Source organism: Chiloscyllium plagiosum, chromosome 3 (assembly GCF_004010195.1).
Source record: "Chiloscyllium plagiosum isolate BGI_BamShark_2017 chromosome 3, ASM401019v2, whole genome shotgun sequence".
NCBI classification, from domain to species: Eukaryota; Metazoa; Chordata; class Chondrichthyes; order Orectolobiformes; family Hemiscylliidae; genus Chiloscyllium; species Chiloscyllium plagiosum.
Genome location: NC_057712.1, coordinates 73,461,141 through 73,488,697, shown reverse-complemented (window position 1 = coordinate 73,488,697; position 27,557 = coordinate 73,461,141). Strand labels below are relative to the sequence as shown.

The window sequence follows — 27,557 nt, the reverse complement described above, 5'->3', positions numbered from 1 at the left end:
TCAGCTCTTTTGTTCATGTTTGAACCAAGGCTGTAATGAGATCAGGAGCTAAGTCACCCTGGTGGAACCCAAACTGAGCATCACTGAGCAGGGTATTGCTAAGCAAGCGCTGCTTGATAGCCCTGTCGAAGACACCTTGCATCACTTTACTGATGATGGACAGTAGACTGTTGGGGCGTTCATTGCCTGGGTTGGAGTTGTCCTGCATATCGTGTCCAGGACATACCTGGGCAACTTTCCACATCGTTGGATATGTGCCAGTGTTATAACTCCAGAGTTGTAATGCAATCACATGGAAAATTATTTTAATAATCAAGCAAACATTTTAATGCCATCAACAAGTAAATTGTACTAGATGTTTAATCATTTCACAGAAAAGATTCCGGCATGAATACAGTTGCTGATTTGAATTTGCAGAATGAACCTTCTTTCGAATTTTAAAATTTAGCTCAGAATACTAAGGCAATCTAACACTTCTACAAGTATTAACATGCAGCTTAAGAAGTTATACTTTACTGCATAACAAAATACTCTTTGCACCATAATGGAGAGGTCCACAATTGCAATTCCACCTGTAATTCAGAGAGGCAGCACAGACACAACAGCAGGACCTTGTGCTTCCAGAAGAGGTGAGCAGGAAGCTGGAGTGATAGCACACAATAACCACACCGACATTGTGCCTCTGTTGGAACCAACTTCAGGGCATGAGAAGATCTATGTTTAACCTTGCCAACATGTCAAAAGTATCCAGTGGATAGCTCCAAGGACACCAACTGGGGAGCAGAGCTCCTACTGCAAGCCAGAGTCAGGAGCTCCCCCACTTGGCAATGCCAAGGAAAGCATGTCCACTGCTCCTGAGAGAGCAGTTCCAATAGTTAATGATCCAGGAGAAGGTGAGTGTTTTGTGGAGGATGCAGTCAAGGGGTATTGATGCTCAAACCCTAAGGTCTCTCTGTTCAAAGCCTCCTGCTCTCCTAAGTCATGGGTAACAAGCAGCCCACCCCTCTCCTTATTGTCAGGAATATCACATGTTGGCAAGCTCCATCCAAGCTGTGTTAATTCTACTGGATACAGGTTAAGGCCCTTAAGTAGCCCTGAAAGATTTGTCTGGCCTTCTAGAGAGGGAAGCATAAACCTCTCCTCATGTCTTCAGCCAAGGCAAAGCACACATTGCCAGCACAAGATTCGGCTCCATAGATTTACATAGAACATAGAAGAATACAGCACAGTACAGGCCCTTCGGCCCTCGATGTTGCGCCGATCCAAGCCCACCTAACCTACACTAGCCCACTATCCTCCATATGCCTATCCAATGCCCGCTTAAATGCCCATAAAGAGGGAGAGTCCACCACTGCTACTGCAGGGCATTCCATGAACTCACGACTCACTGAGTAAAGAACCTACCCCTAACATCTATCCTATACCTACCCCTCTTAATTTAAAGCTATGCCCCCTTGGGTTGACGTAGTATGCTTGTGGGTTGGTGTGCCACTATGATTTCTAGTGGTCTGGTTGTCATTTCTGCTATTTTCTTAATGTAGGGCAGGGTGACCAGTTTATTAGGATGTACATTGTCCTCTTGGCAGTGTCTATTCGGTAGGCATCGGCGGACGAAGCTGTTAGGGTATATCTTCTTTATGAAGACCTTGTAAGGTGTTCTTCCTCATTTTTGTGTACACAAGGTCTTCGTAAACAATGGATACTCCAACAGCTTTGTCCGAGAGAGCAAGACAGGAGTAGATACAAAGAGAAGGTTAGTTGTAGAGAGAGATGGAAATAGTGTGACAGAGAGATGTGGATAGAAAGAGGAGGAAATAGATAGAAATAAGATGAGTGAAGAGAGAGGTTGGGAATAGACAGAGGGGAGGGCTACATTGAGAGGTGGCAGACAATGGAGAATGGGAGATAGGATCCTATCTATCTGGAGTGATAGAGGTGGGTCCATACAGGAAACAAGAGATAGAAACATAGAAAGTAAGAATATGCTAATCAGCCTTTGAGCCTGCCCCACCATTCAGTATGATCATATTTGATCCTCCATTTGAATGTCATATTCCTGCTTTCTTCCCATACCCTTTTGATGCCTTTGAAACTTAAAATCAACCTATCTCCTTTTTGAATATGTTCAGTAATTTGGCCTTCACAGTCTGCTGTGGTTGAGAATTCTACAGGTTTGCTATCTCTTGAGTGAAGAAATTTAACCTCCTCTCAATCCTACGTGGTCAACCCTGCATCGTGAGACTCTGCCCCGGTTTTGAAATCCACATACACAGTAAAGAATGCTCCCTGCATCCACTCTATCCAGCCACATTCGAATCCTGTAGACAACGAGGACATAAAAATCAAGGCCAATGGCTCTGCAATCTCCTCCCTTGCTTCCCAGAGAATCCTAGGATAAATGCCATCAGGCCCAGGGGACTTATCTATTTTCACCCTTTCCAGAATTTCCAACACCTCTTCTCTACATACCTCAAAGCCATCCATTCTACTTAATTGTGACTCAGTACTCACATTGACAACAATGTCCTGTTCCTGATTGAATACTGACGAAAAGTATTCATTCAGTGTCTCCCCATTTAGTTGAATAGTAAAACAATACTCAATATTCCTTTTGTTCTCTGTTTCATTCTCGTTGTATAATTCTAATGTAAATACTTATATACAAGAGTTTTGTTTTGGCAAATCAGAGTTAGTATAGTTAATAAAGTGACATAATTACAACTTCCTTCCTTTACCCCTCTTCTAAAAGCTCAGATGTGGGTATGAACAGCCTGTCAACAGGGAACTTTACAATTGAATTCAAGTCTGTCCTTACCCAATGCTCAATGGATGTGGCTGAAAACAACACAGTGATACATCAGCTGACTGATCTTAGTGTTGCTAATCGGTCAGGTTGGTATCATTCTCATTCTTCAAGTTAGCTGCTTTGTGGCAGCATGTAAACAAACCTTTTGCAGCATGTCTATCTTTGTAATATTGTTGTAGTTTCATAATTCTACAAGATAACCTTTTTTCATTAGTGTCACATAATGCAGAGCTATGCTTTTCTGAAAACATCATGAAAATAATGATCTGAAACAATTCAAATACAAATCAGAAGATAATTTTAAAAGGAATCAGTTAGTTCAGTTATAATGGTATGATATTTCAAACTAATCTTATATCTAATGTTGTCATTCAATCTTTAAGCTTGCAATTAACTTAATCATGCCATGGGTGTAGAGTGAGGGCAATTCCCAGATGTGCAAATATGAACTGTGGAGAAGTGCGCTAGGTCAGAGTTTCTTTTGGCCAGGGTGTGGTAGGTGATAATGGGTATCGTGGCAGCAGTCAGGTACAGAGACAGACTGACAAACCGGTCTCAAGAGCTCCAGTCATTTGTCAGAGATATGAATAAAGTATAAAACTAAAATAACTCTTCACCACTTCACATCCCCGAAGCCTGATAGACTCCCCTGACCCTTCAATGCCAACTCACACTATCCTATTTCCCTATTCATCACCATGGCTCCTCATATTCTTCATTCCAATATATGCCCCTTAGCAATCCCTATTGACTCTAATGCCCTCCATGCAAAGCTATGCCCCTCTGCCAATCCACATGGTCTCTATGCTAACTTCATTCCATCCCATGTCTTCCATTCACACTATAACCTTTATAATCCTTACACCAACATAATGCCAACATATGACGACCCATGCACCCTACTCACCATCCATTTCCCTTCTATCTATTTTGCCAACTCTCATCATCTATCATGGGTGGACCTCAGGACCAATGATGAGATGAAATAAAATTCTTCAGTATATATTAATGAATTTGCTCTTTAAGAAAAAAACTAATTAATAAAATGCTTGCATTTTATTTAGCTTTCTTTAATTCTTTATATTTAAAAAAGCATTAGAATTCATATTCCCCTGTATAATCACTTGAGATTGTCAATCAAACTATGAACTAATTAGCATCCCACTACAATAATGAAAGGCTGTGAAATTAGTCATATGGCACTCATTCTGCAAACACAGCCATCAGGCTTTATGTCAACAGATGGAGACCGGTATCAGCACTGATCTTTCGATACTGCGAGCAATATCTTTCAACTACCTCTCATAACAATTCTGACGAGCTTGACAATTCCAAAGAGTTTTTGCATTTTTTAAGCATACATTCCTGCCTGCATTGAATAATCTCAAAGAACATCTCACCACTTCAAAACAGCAGCTGAACTGTCCCAAAGGTATCCCAGACCCATATGCAAAAGCATCCCTTCCCTCTCCTAACCCTCTCAGGGGACCCAGAAGCTTCACACCTTCTCTTACTTGATCTAAAGTATATAAGTTGTGTTTTGGTCATTCATCTGGAGAAATTAGATCTGTCTTAGGCAGTTTCACTGGAACACGTGCAACTGCATCCATAAATCAGAGATTTGCAATTTAAAAGCCGCTTTAAAAAATTGTTGGGAACTAGGTCCAGGGATGGAACTTTTGGCTTCAGGCTTCGGTTGCCATTTTCACTGAGACAATTTCCTTTTCATTGGAGCAAAAATTCGGATCTAGATGTTCCCACAGTTGGATTGTTATGTAATGAGACATTAAAAAAAAATCAAAGTTGCATTTTTTTTAAGATCTCAGTTAATCTGTATCTAATGTGGTCTATGAAATGACCAGGGAAAGTCTGTGTGCCTATTAATCCATGATATTGCAGGAAATAACTGAATGTTATTAAGAGTGTGTCATTTATCCTCATACTGTGAATAGAAGTTGTTGCAGACTCCTGTGTGCGATTTTAAAGAATTCAGAATTACAAGAAAAACATATTCATTTATTACCTTGAGAGAACAGAAACAGTCGTTTACAACACCATATTTGCATATAAACTCTAAGTAATTTTATGGTATATTATTATTGGAAAGTTGACATACAATGGATGTTTTACATATTATGGCATGTTTCCTATTTATCCTGCTACAAGAAGACTTTACACTTACCCTAAATGGTCAACATCTTGATCCATCTACATTTAAAAATAAAGCATTGAATTGTTTTTTGGATGGCTCCCTATGTAGAGCGAAAACTACCTCCACTTCAAACATGAGCCCTTCCAAATGTCTTTATATGGTAGCAAATGAAAGTGTGTCTGGAAAGCATTAACCTTTCAGCCTCAGTAAGCTTCTTCCACCAAAATAAAAGGATTTGAGTGAAGGCTTAGCCTACGTATGGTAAAATTTATATCAACTAATTATGTTGGTTGGCTAGTTGTGATGGGGATGGAATGGGGAAGGATGGAGCATGAGACAGACAGACAGACAGAGAGGGAGAGAGAGAGAGAAAGCAAGAAAAACAATTTCATGTAAAAGATTCATTGGTAGAGTTGAACCAGAATTTAAATAGGGTTCTGAATTCTCAACTAGATACAACTCAGATAAAAAAAACTGCCATTAATAAATGTTTAACAAAACGTAACACAAATAAACAATGGCAATAACTTGTTTTTATTAGCAGCTTCAAGCTAAAACAATCTCCTAAGGCATCAACAAGAGTGATATAAAATACTTACACACTATCAGAAGTTTAAAAACATAATCAATGCACATTACATACTGAAATGTAATTTTATTTGTAAATAGGTTTAATGCCCTTCTTTGGTACCTGTCAATTTACAGTTGAATTTTAGGAATATGTCCTTTGCACTCATGTAGAGAGTCTGACAACTATTTATTTATTCAACAGGGAAATGGAAAAGTACAAGATGATGGAAATGACAACGTAGGTGCTTCAGACAATAAAATAATGAAGCATCCGTAGTTCCTAACGAGGGATACAACTTAATTCACAGCACATCATCAAGGCTGTGGGTGAACTGGTGCAAGGCAACAGACAGAATGGATTCTTTGGCAAACAACCGAGGTTTCAGTCTGATCCTGAATTTCCTTCTAATTATCGTTATGTTACTATTGATGTTTATTATTGTTAAACTCATGTGATTTTCTCATCCACTGAACTCTACCTACTAAAGACCGTGTGTAATTACTATTGCTTTTGGATCTGGAAAGAAAAATCCAAACAAAATGGAGCCAAGAACCCTGAGATCTACTGGCCTCTCCAATTTCCCCTAAGACCTTTGCAATAGCTATTTCTTTTAAAATGCTCCAACTGCTGCCTGGACAAACCATTTAAGGCATATATTCAAATAGGTTTTGTATGATTATTTTCAATGAACATCCTCAATAAGCACATTATTTGCTATTGCTATACTGTTGAAAATACATGGAATTAGAATTGATTGATATTAGCTAATAATATGCAGGTTTTCATTTGTAGATCTTAAGTGTATCATTCTTAGACTTAGGAAATAGGAGCAGGAGTAGGCCATTCAACCCTTCAAGTCTGCTCTGCCATTTAATATGATCATGATTTATCATCCAACTCAGTACCCTATTCTTGTTTTCTCCTCATACTTTTTGTTCCCTGTAGCCCCATAAACTATATCTAATTCCTTCATGAAAACATTCAACATTTTGGGCTCAACAGTCTTCTGTGGTAAAGAATTCCAAAGGCTCACCACTCCCATCATTCAAATGTGTACGCTTGCTCCAACGTATCAGGAAAATGGTTAAAACTGAATCTGGTGAAAAATGCCACCATTATAGATCTAAACGTTGTACACACTGTTCAATATTAGAATTGTGAAATTTCTAAGCCAAATATTCAGAAATATAACATCAATATAGTTAAGATGGAAGAAAATTTCTGTGCACTGTTAATTACTGCACTGAACTAAATCTGATGGTCACCTGTTTTAATTTCTCCCCACACAGACTGACACCCGTTCCCATATCATGACTTCCTCATTTATGAAATAGCTTGAGACAGAGGTAGTGTTTGACTGTGACGGGTAGATTTATTTCAGTATAGATTTCAAACTAGTCTTAATTCTGAAAAATATTTATAATGTGCATAGTGCCTAATATTCTGGATTCAGTTTGGAGTAAATGGCAACCAGCAGGTAAACTCTGAACAGATATCCTTGTTTCCACAAATTAAGCTGCATGTAAAGTTATGTCATTCCTTTGACATTCAAGCTGTGACTTTCACTTGGAGTAAATAGCAACCAGAAGGCAAATTCCAATTGCATATAACAACACGCTGTGGTTCTACATTTTAAGCCGAATGAAGAATGATGTCATTTCTTTGGACTTCAAACTGTGATTTTAATCGTCCCGACATTCTGAAGCCAAAGCTCCCCCAACTGGAACTAAGATAATTTAGATGAAAACTAATTGTAAGTTGGAGTCTGTACCAATTGCCTCAATTAAATAAGCTGAAAGGGCATAAGAGTATCACACTCAAGAAGACTCAAGTTTTGTGCCTGTTTCACTAAGTTTAAAGCATTTCAAGTTAACACATCCTGAACAAATCCTCTTCATCTGCAATGCAAATTACAGTCTTACGAGGAAACGGTTTGAGCGATATGAGGCGTTCAAAAATAGACTTAAGAATTTAACCCATGATCACCTCATGGAAACCTAACTGTCGGTATAATGCTTATTAGTTTTTTTTAATGTATTTGTAGGTTGCCTCCTGAGATCATCCAACAAAAATGAAGATTTTTTTACTTTAGGTGATCTTTGTTGTAACATTACTACGCAAGGAAAATACTGAGAGTATTCTGATACTGTGAAATCTTCACTTTGTGAGGTAAATTCCTGTGATCGAGCATCAGAGATACAAATCAGTAATATTTGCACAATTAATCTTATAAATTTGCTATCTGTATTTTGTAATTGAATTTCGGACTTTTAAAGCTTCTGATGTTTGGAAAAGCACATCAGCTAGTGATGGTAAGGGCACAACACTAACCCTTTATTGGTAGGGAGCATTTACATTTGATATTGTGGCTTTTTGTGCCTAGAGGAGATAGCCTTTCGACATTGCCTCATTTAATTTTGATACTTCACTTAATTTGCAGCATTACAGCTCAAGTCAAAGCATCTGTAAATGCCTGCACTAAAAATAGGCCACTAGAATGTCTTGGTGTCAGCACTGTAAGGTGCCTAACCTTTATGGCTAAGATTATATGTTAGGAGTTAACTAGAGTAAATTGTTGGTTCCCCACCCTGGCATGAAGGGATTCTAAATGCAAGGGCACATACATTTTGTGATATAGAAATAATGTACACTTGCAGTATCCAAATTGTTTCCCCAAATGTGAGGTTTTGAATGAATTTTGCAGTATCTTTGTGTTTTTCTTAGAAGTGGACCAGTGTCTGAACAATACTTTCCAAGGTCTGTCAAACTGGTCACCTGTGTCATAATGACATTATCACACCATCTAAGATAATGGAAGAAATTAGCATTTTCAAAACTATACTCAGTAAGTTCAAACTACAATAGATGGAGCATCTGTCACCATGGGTAACCTGACTGATCAACTAGTGGTTGCAAACAACCAATGTTCGAATGTTTATTCTTTAAGGTCATGCTTCTCTGTTCAATAAATTATTTCACCTTTGGCAACTCATGCTGTGGGTCAACTAATATTTATAAAATTTATCAAGGTATTTAAGGAGGTAAACATTCCTTGTCGTGCGGAGATGGAATTCGGAAACCAGACCGCGAACAGAGTTACAAAATAGCACACCTGATCAGCTGTCTGGCATGTTATCATCTCTGAGGAAAAGTGGTGGAGGCTAGATTAATGCAGCAGGGACTATAGGCCCAGCAGCAGAGGGTAACCACACAATTCCATCTATGGACCAATTGGGGGCACTTTGATTGAGCTGTTGGTAGTTTCCAAGCTGTTGATATTACTCAAGCCACCGCCGCACAGTATTGTCATGTGACAGTCACAGCCAAATCCCTGTGGAGGGCTCCCCCTCCATGGAGGTGGCCTGTCAGCTGTTATCATGCATTTTTTCTCAATGCTTAAGAAGGAACTTCTATTTTGTGGCACCCTTGCAATCAGCAATCAGCCTCAGCAGCTTCTTACATTTCCCAGTGGATCGACCAGTTGGACATTGTTGTGGATCCTGCTAATGGGGCTTCCAATTACCTAGTCTGCCTACCATTCCTAAATATCCTGGGGTCACTGAGGATCATTCATAAGCAGTCACCTCCAAGAACATTGAAACTGACACTAGTCCAGGTCTACTTCTGGTTCCTTGACCTGGAATTAAGACCAACATTGGGAGGGTGAACCAATCCAGGGAATTCAATCCATGTTAAATGAACCAGTCCCCCATGTGACTATATTTAAGCTGATGCAAAAATGTCCTGCTCAAAATGTGATGGCAGAGCTTTATTATTCTTGGAATTATTCCAAATATAGAAAGAGGTTGTACTTTTACATTAATATAGAATAAACTCATAGACACATATTATTCATGTATTTTTATCTATCATATTTCCACAATGATAAATCAAAGGGGATGCATTGAGAAAGGAAGGTAGTGGAGTCTATTAGCTTGTCATTGTGCACTCAGAAATCAGGAATAAACTCATTAACATGATTTCTGCCCAGAAATTTAACAAACATATCAACCTTTTAACATTTCAATTAAATACTGAGAGTATTTCATGCATGCTTTAACACGCATATTGCTAACACTCACAATATTCCAAAATAACTTTGACATTTTGATTTTTAATGGAGCCAGAAGAAGTAAGAGCCAGACTTGTGGCATCCCCTCTCGCTCCCCTTCAACATATACCCCAGCCATAGCAGGCAGCACCATGTGGGAGATTTCCAGCCATACCACAGCCAAATGCTGCAGCAAGATGCCTATTTGGCAGCTCCAGGCTGTCGCACAGTTCAGCTTCTGAATGCAGCATGTTGGCAGTGCCACAAGCTGCCGATTTCGGGTGGTAGCCTAATACTGCTCCAGTTGAAGAGTTAGTACTCGCATGGGTACACCCTTCTGTCCTTCAGTGATTCACTTCAATTCCCTTTGGCCATTTTGTTTATGTCTGTGAATATTTTAATAAAATCTGTAATTGCTAATGAGATCATTGAAAACACAAAATTTGAGCATCAAATGAGACCACAGTGTTCTTCCAGTAAAACGTTTAAGTGGATCTCACTGTGCATTCATTATGACAGCTAGTTAATATGCAAGTATTGTTTAAATATTGAGCTTCTGAATGGGAGAAATCTCACTGCCCACCACCATGAACAACATGTCCTTTTGGCTTTTAAGTAATTTATGTGGTTTCTATGACAATGTTATTTATATCACAACATCTCTGCAGCATTTTTCACATTTCACAGAAATAATGTCACAATTAAGCACAGATGGCAATGTGGAAAGAAAAGATTTCACATGGATGTCACCTGATTCACTCCAGAATTATTGTGGCAATCTCATTCCTGCTCAATATTAAAATTTACATCATTCATCATTCTAATATTAGTAACTTATCTAAATGTTGTTCATCTGTGTGATATAAACAAGAAAGATAAAGGCTTGATCTATCCTGCACTCATGATGCTGACAATAATTCACACTGTTGCCTGTGGAAGTTACATTTTTTTTCCTTTTATTCCTTCCTTTTTGCTGGAATTTTAATAAATTATTTCGTTCAACTTCAGCACCTCAGAACCCTTGAGTAGGTTATATCACTAAAGATTGCCTTTTCCATCATTTGCAACAAGTCCAGGAATCAAAGACTACTGACTGAATTGTATCATTATGGCCAGCTTACCTGCCTTCATAGATATGTCCTCAATCTCAGAATACTGCAAAAAAACCTTGCGACACTTGACCTACAAAATGTCAAATTAACGTACTAATCAGTTCATGGATAAATGTACAAAACATGGCCACATCACCATTTTCTGTCCTTGGAAGTCATAGAGTCAGAGATGTACAGCATGGAAACAGACTCTTCGGTCCAACCTGTCCATGCCGACCAGATATCCCAACCCAATCTAGTCCCACGTGCCAGCACCCGGCCCATATCCCTCCAAACCCTTCCTATTCATATACCCATCCAAATGCCTCTTAACTGTTCCAATTGTACCAGCATCCACCACTTCCTCTGGCAGCTCATTCCGTACACATACCACCCTCTGCGTGAAAATGTTGCCCCTTAGGTCTCTTTTATATCTTTCTCCTCTCATCCTAAACCTCCTCTCATCCTAAACCTATGCCCTCTAGTTCTGGACTCCCCGAATCCAGGGAAAAGACTTTGGTTATTAACCCTATCCATGCCCTTCATAATTTTGCAAAGCTCTATAAGGTCACCCCTCAGCCTCCGGCGCTCCAGGGAAAACAGCCCCAGCCTGTTCAGCCTCTCCCTATAGCTCAAATACTCCAACCCTAGCAACATCCTTGTAAATGTTTTCTGAACCCTTTCAAGTTTCATAACATCTTTCCAATAGGAAGGAGACCAGATCTGCACGCAATATTCCAACAGTGGCCTAACCAATGTCCTGTACAGCCGCAACATGACCTCCCAACTCCTGTACTCAATACTCTGACCAATAAAGGAAAGCATACCAAACGCCTTCTTCACTATCCTATCTACCTGCGACTCCACTTTCAAGGAACGCTGAACCTGCACTCCAAGGTCTCTTTGTTCAGCAACACTCCCTAGGACCTTACCATTAAGTGTATAAGTTCTGCTACGATTTACTTTCCCAAAATGCAGCACCTCACATTTATCTGAATTAAACTCCATCTGCCACTTCTCAGCCCATTGGCCCAAGTGGTCCAGATCCTGTTGTAATCTGAGGTAACCCTCCGCTGTCCACTACACCTCCAATTTTGGTGTCATATGCAAACTTACTAACTCTTATGCTCGCATCCAAATCATATATGTAAATGACAAAAAGTAGAAGACCCAGCACCAATCCTTGTGGCACTCCACTGGGCACAGGCCTCCAGTCTGAAAAACAACCCTCCCCCACCACCCTCTGTCTTCTACCTTTGAGCCAGTTCTATATTCATATGGCTAGTTGTCTCTGTATTCCATGAGATCTAACCTTGCTAATCAGTCTCCCATGGGAAACCTTGTCGAATGCCTTACTGAAGCCCATTTGGATCACATCTACTGCTCTGCCCTCACCAATCCTCTTTGTTACTTCTTCAAAAAACTCAATCAAGTTTGTGAGACATGATTTCCCACCCACAAAGCCATGTTGACTATCCTGAAATCAGTCCTTGCCTTTCCAAATACATCTACATCCTGTCCCTCAGGATTCCCTCCAACAACTTGCCCACCACCGAAGTCAGGCTCACTGGTCTATAGTTCCCTGATTTGTCTTTACCGCCCTTCTTAAATAGTGGCACCACATTTGCAAACCTGCAGTCTTCTGGCACCTCACCTGTGACTATCGATGATACAAATATCTGTGCAAGAGGCCCAGCAATCACTTCTTTAGCTTCCCACAGAGTTTCATGGTATACCTGATCAGGTCCTGGGGATTTATCCACCTTTAATCATTTCAAGACATCCAGCACTTCCTCCTCTGTAATCAGGACATTTTGCAAGATCACACCATCTATTTCCCTACAGTCTGTATCTTCCATATACACTGATAAATACTGATTCCATAAGTAAATACTGATGCAAAATATTCATTTAGTATCTCCCCCATTTTCTGCAGCTCCACACAAAGGTCGCCTTGCTGATCTTTGAGGGGCCCTATTCTCTCCCTAGTTACCCTTTTGTCCTTAATATATTAGTAAAAACCCTTTGAAGTCAAATAATCGAAAATAGGAGAAGGCCATTCAGTGTTTGAACCTGCTCCACCTTTCTATGCTCCTGCTTTCTCCCCATACCTTTTTATTCCTTTAGTTCTAAGAACTATATCTAACTCCTTTTTGAAAACATTCAATGTTTTGGCCTCAAACACTTTCTGTGGCAGAGAATTCCACAGACTCAACATGCTGGGTGAAGAAATTTCTCCTCATCTCGGTTTAAAATGGACGACGATGTCCTTAAATGGTGACTGTAATATTGGTTAAACTGACGTGCAACCTGACCCTACACTAGGGATCAGATATTCATGGAAACAGGATGTCTTGAGAGTGATTCTGGGATTACTGAACCCATTAATAATACCACAGGGATGGGATTATGCTGAGGCTAGCAAACTTGCACTCTGCACACGACCTAACTAGCTCCTGGCACTCCCACAGATTTTGAAGGAATTCTCAGAGAAATCACACATCACAATCTGAAACAGGGAACCTAATAAGGGCAGGTAAACTCAAAAAATCTAACCCATGTTCCCTAGTCACTTCTCATGGCCATTCTATACCAACATAATACCAATAGATGCCCCTCCAATCAGCCCCCCATTTGCTCTATACCCTCCATTCCAACTCAGTGCCATCTAATGCCCCCCAACACCATCCCTGGCCTCAATGTCAGCACACTGTCAGCTCATGCTGGCACTCCCATGGCCTTTCCCACTCTTAACGCAAACGCAATGTTAACCCATGTTCTTTTCATTACCCATTCACTCAAATGTACACTATATACAGAAGCAATGAAACATACTAATGATGACAGCTGTGGAAATACTGAGATAAACAAAGACTCATTCAAAAAGACTCTTTGGGAAATAAACTGATGTTCCTACAATCCTATAAAAATCTTTATTAGAGAGACCATTATGAAGAATCAATAAACAAACATTTCATATTACTTAACCGTCTACGTAAGCACTGAGACAATGACAAAAGAGATCACAGAAAGAACAACTTATTACAAGTATTCAGAGGTGTCAATCAGGCAAAGTCAGCAAGTCAACCTACATGTCAAAACTGAATCCTGCTGAGATCATGTTTTTATTAGTCTGGACATTTGGCCAAGCATTCATAATGAGGACTGATGTAAACCCGAAGGGCTCATTATGGCCCACTGGCATGGTGTGCTTGAGGTGTCACGAGAAGTGGCTGAAGGGAGTGAGAGGATGTGAAAGATGAGGGCTGAAGGGCCTAAACCACAGAATCAGAAGACCTAAGGCACAGAAGGGAACCGTTCAGTCCACTGTCTGCAGTAGCTCTTCAAATGAGTATTTCCCTCCCCATTCCTATCAGCATTCTGCAGAGACCATTTCTTCTGCGACTCCCTCATTAGGTCCACGCACCCCCCAACCAACGCCCCCTCCACAACCGGCACCTTCCCTTGCCACCGTAAGAGGTGTAAAACTTGCGCCCACATTTCCCTCCTCACCTCCATCCAAGATCCCAAAGGATTCTTCCACATCTGGCAGAGATTTTGCTGCACATCCAAACACCTCATCTACCTGTCCGTTGTTCTCGATGTGGTCCCCTCCACATTGAAGAGACAGGATGCTAACTTGCAGAACATTGCAAAGAACATCTCTGGGATACAAGCACCAAACAGCCCCACCAACTCCCCCCCCTACTCCATAAAGGACATGCAAGTCCTGGGCCTCCTCAACCATCAAATCCTAGCCACCCGATGCCTGAAGGAAGAATGCTTCATCTTCTGCTTTAGGACCCTCCAACCACATGGGATTAATGTCAATTCCACCAATTTCCTCATCTCCCCTCCCTCCACCTTAGCTCAGATTAAACCCTCCAACTCGGCACCGCCCTCTTGGACTTCTCCCACCTGTCCATCTTCCTTCCCACCTATCCACTACACCCTCCACTCCGAGCTATCACCAACACTCCACCACCTGCTTTCCTAGCTACCTTCCCCCCACAGTCCCACACCCCACCTCATTTATCTCTCAGATAATTGCGTGCGTCTCCCCACTACCCCCCACCTCATTCCTGATGAAGGGCTTATGCCCAAAATATCGATTCTCCTGCTCCTCAGATGCTCTCTGACCAGCTGTGCTTTTCCAGCGCCACGCTTTTTGACTCTGATCTCCAGCATCTGTAGTCCTCAATTTCTCCAAATGGGAATCATTACCCTACTGCCGATTTCCTGGTTTTCTTCCCCCATTCCCTTGCATATTATTTTGATCCAAATAAGCATCCAATGCCCTCTTGGAAGCTGTAATTGTACTTTTGATGCACTTATTATAAGTGGGACAAGGTCACAGAGAATTGAGGCAAGATTTCTAAGCAGCCTGCCTTGACACTCACCTGTTCCCCCAGCCCTGTTGACTCTGATTTATTTCCTGAGTTCCTGTGTGTGTCACCCACATCCCCAGAATGAAATTGACACTATTTGAATAATTTAATCTGAAGTGAGGCCTACAGAATCCACTCAAGCTACTTATTGCAAATCTGGCCCAAATTCTTGAAGTATTATTCTTTGTGCTGTCAATCATTGTTGACTAGCCGCAGACTCTTTCCTGCCTGTCTATATAGAGTCATAGAGATGTACAGCACGGAAGCAGACCCTTCGGTCCAACCCGTCCATGCCGACCAGATATCCCAACCCAATCTAGTCCCACCTGCCAGCACCTGGCCTATATGCGTCCAAACCCTTCCTATTCATATACCCATCCAAATGCCTTTTAAATGTTGCAATTGTACCAGCCTCCACCACTTCCTCTGGCAGTTCATTTCATACATGTACCACCCTCTACGTGAAAAAGGTGCCCCTTAGGTCTCTTTTATATCTTTCCCCTCTCACCCTAAACCTATGCCCTCTCATTCTGGACTCCCCCACCCCAAGAAAAAGACTTTGTCTATTTATCCTATCCATGCCTCTCATAATTTTATAAACCTCTATAAGGTCACCCCTCACTCCAGGGAAAACAGCCCCAGCCTGTTCAGCCTCTCCCTATAGCTCAAATCCTCCAACCCTGACAACATCCTTATAAATCCTTTCTCAACCCTTTCAAGTTCAATTTGAACAAAACATTCAGTTGCATTTTCTTTACTTCTGGCTCAATCAAGCAGGTTACATGTTTTCATTGCTATATGTATCATACTGGGAATTGGCCTTAAATTATTTAAAGTCTTAATGAAGCATATGGATTAAGGTTTAAGGTGGTTGGTGGGATATTGTTTATGATCATCAGGTTGTTTTTAGGAGGCTCATATGATGGAACGATGACTCATTTGCTGTTCTGAAAACCAAACCATTTATTCAAACTATAATAAGCACTGGTAAGAAATGTGTAGCGGTCCGATGTGTCTGCACATAAATGCATCACGTGTGTATGGCTACCGAACAATGCAGATTCTTCAACATACCTGAATGGACACTTAGCTTTAGCTCACTTAGCTGAACCTGATTAGAAGCAGTTGTAAGGACAATATGATTGACTTCAGGGCCCCTGCGTTATGAAAGGAAATTAGCCATGACCCACAATCCTGCCTGAACTCAGTTCAAAGCTACACTCAAGTGAGGACAGGAACAAGTAATCCTGAGATATTGCTCACAGATATGAAGCTGTGAACACTTACTGGATGGTCTCAAAAATCATGAAAGACATGTGGGCATAGCACAAGAGAGCTGGATTTAAACCCAGAGAACTGCATGCTAATGTACATTAACCTCTAGGAAAGAGTGAAGATGTCTGAAAATATTTTTGGCAACAGTGATGTGATGAAATTATTGCTTCACACACGGACAGCTCCGAACAAGCTCTGCATTTTAAAAAAGAAGTCACAGAATATTTTTCTTGGTTGCATTTTTCCTTTTGTATTTGCCAAACATAACACATCTGAAATCAACGTTTTCCCTCCCCACAAAGCTGTTGTCTATAATAAGACAAGATAGTGATTATTAATCATCTGGACAAAGGCTAACAAGATTGCTTTGGTTTGTTTTAAGTGTGCAATTAGTGAGAGGAGGCAAAGATATTCCCTCACTGAGTCTGGTCCACAAATGAGCTGTGTTACAGTAAAGATGTCAAAGGGAGTTTTGATGGGCTCATTTTACTTGCTGACACCTTCACAAATACTGAATGAGGGTCTCTGTGAACAAATAGGCCACTGAACACTAATTGAATGGTTGTTTTGAGCATAAAAAAAACTTCTCACACATTAATTCCTGACGATGATTGCTCAATCATTACTATGATTCCAATGCTGGGACAAAACAACATGGAAGCAATACTTCCTTTTTTAATGCTTACCTGGACTGAATCAGATTCTCGTTTCAACTGTTCGGGGTGCTGTTTATGTTGACAAACAGGAAAACCACATGATCCTTCAGCAGATCTGAGGTCAAGAGAATTGGTTTGCATCTGGTCACTAAGCCACAACTGAGTCCTCAAGGATGATGGGGCTGGTGTCCCATGAACAGATTGGCTTTCCAATGACTTAAAACTGTGTCTTTTTCCAGAAGCATCACAGTCAGCTGAGGTCGTTTTGTCAGCATGTAAGGCACTGAACTTGAAATCTAAGTGGTTTTTGTTGGGTGTTGTAGCTGGAAAAGAAGAGTCCCCAGCACCTCGACAAAAGTTCTCATATTTGTATCCTCCATGAGAAACTGAAGAGAGGTTCTGCGTGGGTTCTTTGGAACATGTGCTCCAACTCTGTGTGTCTTCACTCCTCAAACATTCCAACTTCTGATATGTAAAATTGTCTGGCACATTTACTCCATATGCATTTGGCTCCACATTGTAGTTTGATCGATCTTCCATATTGTTTAATGAATCCACATTCCCAGCAGCCCCACACTCAGGGTTACAATTCTCTGCACTACAGAGTTTGGACAGTGATGACCATTTCCTGATAGGTCTGGGATCCTTCATATCTAAAATCGTTTTTGGTGTAGAAAGGTTTTTTGGCTTGCCAGACTGTGACAAGGTTATGTTATATTTAGTGCAGGCAGCTCCGTCCTGATGTCCAGGTCTAGTTGAAGAGGAGTTGGAGGTGGAAGGCATGACATGGGCTGTGGGGATGGTAATGTGAGATCGGTTTGGTTTGAAGGATGAGATGCCACTTGAGCTGGAGTGGTCTATGAAGGAAAAGAGAAAAATACTCAATTCATTGGAACAGCAGAAAAAACTTTACTATAATTGAAAACAGGACGGTTTGAAGCATTTCAATTTTGAAAGAGACCTCCATTGGAACAAAGTGTAATAACCATAACCAATCCAAAGCTTAATTGCTTAATTGATTCTAAATTGGTAATAAACATTGACAAAGCAGAGGGGTTTGAAATTGTGCTTAAAAAGCAGAGAAGTCTGGCACTAATATTGCAAAAACTCATAATTTCAATACATCCCAATGCACATCACAACCAACAAAGCATTTTAAAGTGTTTTCACTCACTATAAAGTAAGAAACATGTAAAAGTACATTCACAAATGTTCCACAAACAGCATCCTGAAAATAGCTAGTTAGGCTGCTTTGATGATGCTGGGTGAAGGATGAACATTGGCCAGATACAGGGAAAATTCTCCTGCCTCCTTCAAATCATGTCCACCCGAGAAGGTTGCATCCGAAAGGTGGCAAATTTGACTGTGAGACACTCTTTCTGCACTGCAGTAGAATACCAGCCAAGACTTTATGCCCAGATCTCTGAAGCGGAGTCTGCAACTTTCTTTGTGACTCAGTGGCTGTCGCCAATATGTAACATGGCTCAGCTCTACTTTTTAATGTAAAATCACAACTTTGGCCAAGTCATTGGTCTGGATTTTTATGGTAGCCACGCAATGAAACTGGCACTGTTCATTGTCTTTATTCCTCTGAAACTGACAACAACTTGTGGATCCCACATTTCCAAAGCTGACACAGAACCATGGAAGCTGCTCCCCATGTGCTTCTAAGCTTCTCCACAGGGGGGTGCTGTCACCCATATCCAGAATATTCTGTCCATTCTGGTGGGCATTACACTCCAGGAAGGATATTTTAACATTTGAGGGAGTGCAAAGAAGACTTGCTGAAATTATATAGAATTACTCAAATGAGTTAAATTGCAAGGAGAATAAAAATTTTTTAAAAGTGGTTGCAAATCCTAGAATTCAGAAAGTTTAGGGGTGATTTGGACAATAGACAATTAGATATTGAAGGCAATTCTTTAGGGAATTCTGCTGGTTGAAGAATCTGAGATGAGGGGATACAGCCTGAAAATTAGAGTGAAGATAGAAAACATATCTCTAGCATAACGGTGGGACACATCTGGAACCTTTGCCCAAACGATAGATGATACACAGATGATGTTAACTCTGAGATTGATGGATTTCGGATTGATAAACTAACAGGAAATAGTTAATAGAAGGTATAGGGCTGGTGGGAGTGTAGCACAGAAGCAGATGTATGAAGTTCTGTCACAGATCGACCATGGCTTTGCATCCTACATGCCCCCACTGGACACGTTTGCGACAACAAGGGCATGTATATATGTTGGCTGGCCTTCCCTCACACCCTTCTGCTGACCCCCACCTCATTTCGCTGCCCACCAACCTGCCATGCTTGCATGAATAATTAAAGGTGGGTTAGGCTTAGCCTATAGTCTATCCACTAGGAGAGTGGGAAATCCATTAATTTATGGCCGACGAGACAGGAGGATGGAAATTGGGTTTGCACAACTGACCAAGACAAGCCCTGCATATGGCTGGGAGCAACCCCCCCACCCCCCCCTTAAGATTTCACCAGCACTTCTTTCCATACTGCCGGATCTCCAAAACCAACTGCCCCTCCCCCCACACCAAGCTCTCTCTCCTTGGATTCTCACATTTCTCCCCCACTCTCAAACCCTGAGACTTTCCTTTCTGAATGTGCCTGATCGTTCTCATGTTTCTTCCTACAGTACCAGCAATGTTGGTGAAGATCTGAAGAGATAGGCTCAGATTAGCCTTATGACTCTGTGAGCCTCCTCAGCAAAATCACAGTTTATCTTCTGAATGTGCCTGATCGTTCTCATGTTTCTTCCTACAGTACCAGCAATGTGCTGGACTGGTATTCTCAGGACAGCTGAAGCTGGCAGAGATGAACAGTTTGCACACCTCTGAAATGCAGCCCATGATTTCTTTGAATGCAGGAACAAGTGCCTAAACAGCTTAGGAGCAGTCTTGGTTCTCCCATGCAACTGGCTATGATTACTAGGGGCAGAACAGAATTAATGACTGATCTGTTCCTGTTTATATATTCCACACAGTAAGTTCCTACTCTGTTGGTGAAGATCTGAAGAGATAGGCTCAGATTAGCCTTATGACTCTGTGAGCCTCCTCAGCAAAATCACAGTTTATCTTTTACCTCTCCTCCAGTTCCCACATATCCCCCTGAGCTTTAATTCCCATTGTACTCAAAAACCTCGGCAAGAACAGGGATGCTTGACAAAAGAAGGAATTAAACCATGGCACCTATCAAGTGTAAAAAGCAGAAGGGAAATCCAATTAACAAACACTGACCTCCAAACAAGGAACTGTATAGAATGTGAGGAAGAAGTGAGAGCTTTAAAGATTAAAATGCTGGACAGGAAGGAAATATTTAACAATATACTTACAGCTATTACAATGCTATGATATTTTGAGATAAATTGGTATTTTGATAGACATTTCAGTCCCACAATATTTAGAAATTGCAGTAATAAACTCCATTACTTCTGCAGCATTACTGGCAAAATATGCCCTCTGGTGATGAACCTGGGAACTGCAGCTTTGTTCTGCCAACAAAACCATCAGTATAGAGCTGACTGCAGTTCCAATTTGTTTCCTCGACTCTTCAGAATTTCAGAGCACTGTGAATTTTTCATATTTCGCATACATAAATTAAAACGTTTCAGCATGACCAATGTCTGCTCAGTTGCATAAATATATAAGAACACAGAAACAGGAGTTGGCCATTCAGCCCTCTAGGCAAACATGAGGACTGCAGATGCTGGAGATTAGAGGAGAGAGTGTGGCACTGGAAAAGCACAGCAGGGCAGGCAGCATCCGAGGAATAGGAGAGTCAACATTTTAGGCAAAAGCCCTTCATCCAGCCCCTCGAGCCTGTTCTGCCATTCAATGAGATCATGGGTAGTCTGTCGCCTCACTCATATGGCCTTTGGCCCATATCTGTTAATATCTTTGCTTAACAAAAAAATCTGTGGCAGATTTAAAACTAACAACTATGGGTAAAACCATGGCAAATGTGGGGTTACAGGTGGATGCTCTTCTGTGGGTCAGTGCAGATGTGATGGGCCGAATGGCCTTTATCTGTACTGTGACGAGGCTCTAACTCTGTGAACTGATTGAGCACCAGCTGCCATTTGCAGAAGAGAATTCCCAACATCTACCACCCTTTGTGTGTAGAGGTGCTTCCTAACATCTCTCCTGAGCTGGCTGGCTGGTCTCTCAGTGGCTCAAGGTGGTGTCTCGGCTCAGTATGTGAGTGGATCCTGCCTGGGATCCTCCCGATACACCTGGAGAGATCAGATGAGGGCAGTTTCAGCAAAAATGATGGTATCTGCTGAGGTGGCAGCAAGAGCAGACAGCGGAATGAGATAAGCAGACGACTCATCAATGACTGTTGAACTTTGAACTTATTCCTTTATTTTCCTAGTTTGAACTACAAAATACTTTAATCTTAGCTATTACCAATTTCCTTTTTTTCTGCTATTCTATGAAGTAGTGCTTAACTTTTTAACTATTTCTCTTACTACCGTAACCTAAGCTTTTTTTTAATACTAGGTAATACCTAAGGTAGCATCATGGATGGTAACATTATACAATCTTCACTGTACTCCTGTACTTGAGTCCACATAACAATAAAATCTAAAATCCAAATCCAAATCTGAACAGTCCAGCCCTAATTCTCAAACTATGCCTTTAGTTCTAGAATCTCTAATCAATGGAAACAGTTTATCTTTATCGAACATGTGTTTTCCTGTTTATAGCTTGAAGACTTTGATAAGATGACCTTTAACCTTTTAAACTACAGTGAAAACCGACCTAATCTGTAAAATCGCACCATACAACTTGGCCCCTTGTTGACCAGGTATTATTCTTGTAAACCTTTGATTTACTCCCTCCAAGGTTAATATACCCTTCCCAAGTTGTGGTGCTCAGACCTGCCCCAGGTGGAGCCTAACCAGAGTTTTGTATAACATAAATCTGCATCCTTGAACTCCAGTCCTCTCAATATATAAACAACAACTTCTGGTATACAAATTAATTCGAAGGTACAAAAATGCATCTATTCCATCTTGCAATGTAATAAAATTACATGTCACAACTGAAGGTATATATAGCTTTTGACTGTTTAGTCCTATTGTTTTGTGGACATGATATTTAATTTGTGAGGTGCATCTTTTATTTCTGTTGACAAGAGAAGGAAAGTAAAACAGGCCATCAACTCAATGGGTGAGCTCTTCCAGGCCTTGAATAACATGGGCTATGGTTGAAGAATAGGTAAAAACTATGACTGCAGATGCTGGAAACCAGATTCTGGATTAGAGTGGTGCTGGAAAAGCACAGCAGTTCAGACAGCATCCAAGGAGCAGGAAAATCGACGTTTCAGGCAAAAGTCCTTCATCAGGAATACAGCTATGGTTGAAGAATGTCTAGCAAGGTCTTTCACCAAATCATGAGCAATAAGTCACATTTTCCAACTGAATTCTGAACAAATTCTTGATAATGAGTGATGGGAGATCTATGAACGGGGGTTATCACTCAGTGTTAACATTATCTAATCTTGTCTCATTTATAGCCAGTTTCCCATTCCACGCCAGATAGAGACTAGATGCCAAGAATTCCTTACATGAAAGGCAGAGCAGATATCTGAGGATTCTTGCTCACTGTTTTCTCCTCCGGATCTCTATCTTGGACACCTGGTGCTAACGTCTCAGGGCACACTCCACAGACAGCATTGGCATTCATCTCACATTACACATATTGGCATCTGACAGCTTCTCCACATCCTCATGGCACACCTGCGATTCACTTACAGTAAGTGTCTGCACTCTGCGTGGCCTTCAAGCAGGCCCAGTGTAGAGGTGGGTGGGTCTAGCACAGATTTCGAGTGGGCCATTACCTATGTTTCGGAAGCGAGCACAGGACCTGGCATCAGAATCAGTGGCTGGAGGCGACATTAGTGAGGAAAGACATTAGTGAGTGAAAGATGGCGCCTGAGGATTGGTGACTTCAACATTGGTTATATCTAGTGAAGACGTCGGCAAAGTAATGGCAGCAGGATGGTGATGCAGGTATCGTTGATGCTGGCTCAGGACTAATGGATTCTTTTGAAGCGATATTTCTTTTTCTTCCATATTCTTAAATTGTTCAAAATGGCACCAAATCGCAGTGACAAATAAGGGCTTTTCACTGTATTTTACTGTTAAATACATGTGACAATGAAATCGTTTGACACTTTACAGGTGGGGACAGACATCCAGCTCATGGACTGGATAAGGTTACATCTTAGGACGATTCACTTACTGTATTAACACTCACTCATCTTAACCCACCTCAAGGCTCACAGCATCCATGCCTTGCCTTGCTTTTTTGTGCATTGCCCCCTCAGCCAGAGCTCAAAGTCTCACAGTATTGCCTTACAAATTAGCACTGATAGAAAGCCAGGCAGCGTGCCATGCTGGGCAACAATCATTAGTCAAGGGGCTGGATATGTTGTTGTACAGCACCATGCTGAGTGAGTGAATAGACAGCACAGAGGTCATGCAGGGGGCACGGGGTGGGTGACTGTGAGCGATGCTAGCTGTAGCTGAGAAGAGTAAAGCATGAGTCTTAGTTGAAGATGGGTGCAATAGCAGAGATTGAATGATTTGTTGAGGTAGCAGAGAGAAGATGGTGGCACTGACAGTGGCAGAGTAGGTGAGGTCATTGACCTTCCTCCTACATGGTGCTGGGCATTCCTCCAGTTGGCTGAAACCACACCAACCCGGGTGGCAACATTGGACCAGGCTGGCAGGACCTGGTGTCATGGTCTCTATTGCCAGACCTGAGGGAAGGGGATGGCAAACCGTAAGGGCAGCCCTAGGCTGACTGCGCTTGTCAGCTGCATGAGACTTTTAAAGATGGTGCCAGTTCTAGGAATGCTGGGATACCCCAGCAGAGCAAGCTATTTGGATTATGCCAAGTGGGAGAATCAGGTTAGCAACGGATGAGAGAAGCTCCACTGGGGCATTTAATGAGACAGGTTTAGAATGATAGCACAAGAAAACTCACTATGATTTGTGAAGAGAAGCTTTCCAGGTAATAAGTTAAAAATGACTCTTTTCCAAATATGACAAACTCCTAGCCAGAGTGTCCCGTTTCAATCTAGCTCGATAATATAAAGTGGTTGCCAGGCCTTTTAATTTCTATTCAACACTTCCACAGAAAGTGGGCTTTGTGCAATTTTCAGATATTAGTTAATCTGTTTGAAAGAAATAAGCTATCAACTCAAGGAAAATGAGACACAAGGTAAGTTAATGTGAATGCATTGCACAATGCTTTATCACGGGGAATTAAGCTCCAAAATCTAATTTCTCTGAATTTTCTTTCATTTTTGTGTCACATGGCATTCATCACTCTGGTTACTAAGAGCTTGTGTGAGTTTTCGTGAGCAGCAAAATAAAATTCAGAGCTCTGGTAATGGTCCTACCTCCCATTCTATCCTTCATATTGCAGTCATCAAACGATTTGAAAATTGTAAATGATTAAAAGGAAGAACTTGCATTTATGTGGATGCTTCACTTCCTCAGGATATCCCAAAGCTTTTTACAGCCAATTAACTGCCTTTGAAGCACAATTAATGCTACAATGCAGGAAAATACAGCAACCAATTTGCCATTATGACATTAGTCAATTGGGTAAATGTCATAATGGCTCCCAAATGATGAAATTAAAACACACACAGAAACGGGCAGACTTAATGAACAGTTTCAATTCCACTGAAGTGTTGCTTGTTCGTTTGTGATTTATTGCTACAGTGTAAAACTATGCCTCACTGGTTTCAGACAAGATACAGTGTATCAGTACAAAGGCACATTATGCATTTTAATGGTGTGGCAAAATTTCTCGGAGAGATGTACAGTACTGGCCTCAAAACTTGGCACATTTTTCATAGGGTCAGAAGTACACCACACAGTTCACTTTATTATTTCCTGTCATACCTGCAGACTTTGTATCTAACACAATCAATTTCAATATTAGTTCTCAGAAAAAACATTGCAATCTGTGTCCTGAAACATAAGTGCACCAATAAAAAAATACCAACACCCTCTGTTTATCACGCATTATCACTTTAGGTTTGCTATACGGCAACTGTGAAAGCCAGTGACAATAAGGCAAGGTCACTCATATCAGGAATAGCAGTGATTCTTCCTTCTTATTTCTTATTATGATATCAGTGACACCAGCCAGGATATAATTCCTGCCCTTGTTAAAATACTTGGACCGGAAATGGATGGTCTTCTCTTTCAAACACTACAGCCCTGTGGTGTTCCCATTGCGGGATATTGAATTATGATAATGAAGGAATGGCAATATAGGTCCATACAATGGTGTATGAATTGGAAGTGATGTGGTTTCTGTGATACAGCTGCTTTTGTCTTTTTTTTGAGGTACCGTCAACTCTGTACAGAGGAACCTCAATTATCCAGCATTCGATTATCCAAATTTCGGATTATCCAGCAAGATCGCAATTCCCAAATGCTTGGCTAAACTATGTTATCCAGCATTCGATTATCCAGCATTCAATTATCCAAATTTTGGATTATCCAGCAAGATCACAAGTCCTGATGCTTGGCTAAACTATATCATCCAGCATTCGATTATCCAGCATTCGATTAACTGAACAAAATACTCCCCGCCATGTCCTTCAGATGATCATACCACAACCACATTGCACACGGCAGTGATGGTAAAGCTGAATACTGAGGCCAATGCTATAGGAACAGATTCAGCAAGATACTTTATTCTGGATGATATACACTTTCCTGAGAACGGGTCACAGCGGCACATTTCCAAAGAAGTATTCTTCTACATTTTGTTGATGGGCCTTGCAGCAAGACGAAAGGCTTGAACAGGATCAGGAAGTGAGTTAGTATGACTGGTCTAGTTTGGCTTCTTCTGGTCAATGATGCACCCATGATGTTGATGACGTGAGACTCAGTGATGGTGGTAGAGGGGGGTGGCTGGTGTTTCCTCCTGATTGAGATTTCTAAGTCAATTCTCAAGATGTCTGGAAAGTTGGTAACTTGCATTTATTTTCAATCTCCAGCTTTTTAGCCACTGATATGTTAAGCTGCTTTATGTGGACTGTTTAAGCAACTTCAGAGGGCAGTTAGAAGTCACTCATGTGCCTGACTATGAAAGACCACCTCCCCACTGCAACAGTTCCCTGTGAAGTTGTTGCAAAGCCCCACAGGATTAGGTGGGCAGTCTTCAGGAGGTGAGGGAAAACCCTGAGCTATGACTGAGTTGCAGTGGGCTCAGCAGTAACGTCATTAGGGCTTTTGCCCGAAACATCGATTCTCTTGCTCCTGACCTGCTGTGGTTTTGGAACACCATACTCTCGACTTTAATCTTTAGCATCTGCAGTCCTCACTTTCACCTAATAACCTTAATTATCAACCCGCAGCAACAACCAGGAATACCATGTCTCCCTTTCCCTTTCTGCCCTCCTCTGAACCGAGGAAGGCTTTCCCACAGCCAGAAGACAGATGTGGACCCTCTCCTACGATGAAGTGAATCCAGCTGCCATTTTTCTGTCTGAGAACAGCCATGTTTCTGGTATTCAGACAGGCTCTAATGCAATGACGGGTGCATTGGGTTTCACGAGATCGATTGTGTTAGGGGACTCTCTAGTCCGAGGTACAGACAGACATTCCTGTTGCCAGCAGTGAAAAATCAGAATGGTGTATTGCTTCCCTGGTGCCAGGATCAAGGATGTCTCGAGAGGGTGCAGAATGTTCTCAAGGGGGAAGAGGGCACTGTCCACATTGGAACCAATGACATAGGAAGGAAGAAGGTTGAGATTCAGAAGGGAGATTACAGAGAGTTAGGCAGGAATTTTTTAAAAAAAGAGGTCCTCGAGAGTAGTAATATCTGGGTTATTCCTGGTGCTATGAGCTAGTGAGGATAGGAATAGGAGGATAGAGCAGATGAATGCATGGCTGAGCAGCTGGTGTATGGGAGAAGGATTCACATTTTTGGATCATCGGAATCTCTTCTAGGGTGGAAGTGACTTGTACAAGAAGGACAGATTGCACCTAAATTGGAAGGGGACTAATATACTGGTAGGGAGATTTGCTAGACCTGCTCGGGAGGATTTAAACGATTAAAGGTGAGGGGAGTGAGACCCAGGGAGATAATGAGGAAAGAGATCAATCTGAGATTGATACAGTTGAGAACAGAAGCGAGCCAAACTGTCAGGGCAGGCAGGGAGAAAGCAGAGAACAAGGTAGGACTGATAAATTAAACTGCATTTATTTCAATGCAAGAGGCCTAACAGGGAAGGCAGATGAACTCAGGGCATGTTTAGGAACATGGGACTGGGATATCATAGCAATTACAGAAACATGGCTCAGGGATGGGCAGGACTGGCAGCTTAATGTTCCAGGATACAAATGCTACAGGAAGGAGAGAAAGGGAGGCAAGAGAGGAGGGCTGTGTGGCATTTTTAGGGTGTAGGTTTGCTCGCTGAGCTGTAGGTTTGATATCCAGACGTTTCATTACCTGGCTGGGTAACATCATCAGTGGCGACCTCCAAGTGAAGCGAAGCTGTTGTCTCCTGCTT

The 27,557-nt window shown here is 41.4% G+C and overlaps 1 protein-coding gene across 3 annotated transcripts in view; it reads right to left on the bottom strand.

Annotated features, from left to right (window-relative positions):
- Positions 1-27,557, bottom strand: part of cep85l (centrosomal protein 85, like) — a 299,535-nt gene that overhangs the window by 115,983 nt on the left and 155,995 nt on the right. For all 3 annotated transcript variants that reach the window (XM_043684467.1, XM_043684463.1, XM_043684471.1), the window contains exon 3: positions 17,021-17,847. In XM_043684467.1, the coding sequence (XP_043540402.1) occupies positions 17,021-17,847 (827 nt within the window). The remainder of the gene's footprint in view (positions 1-17,020; positions 17,848-27,557) is intronic.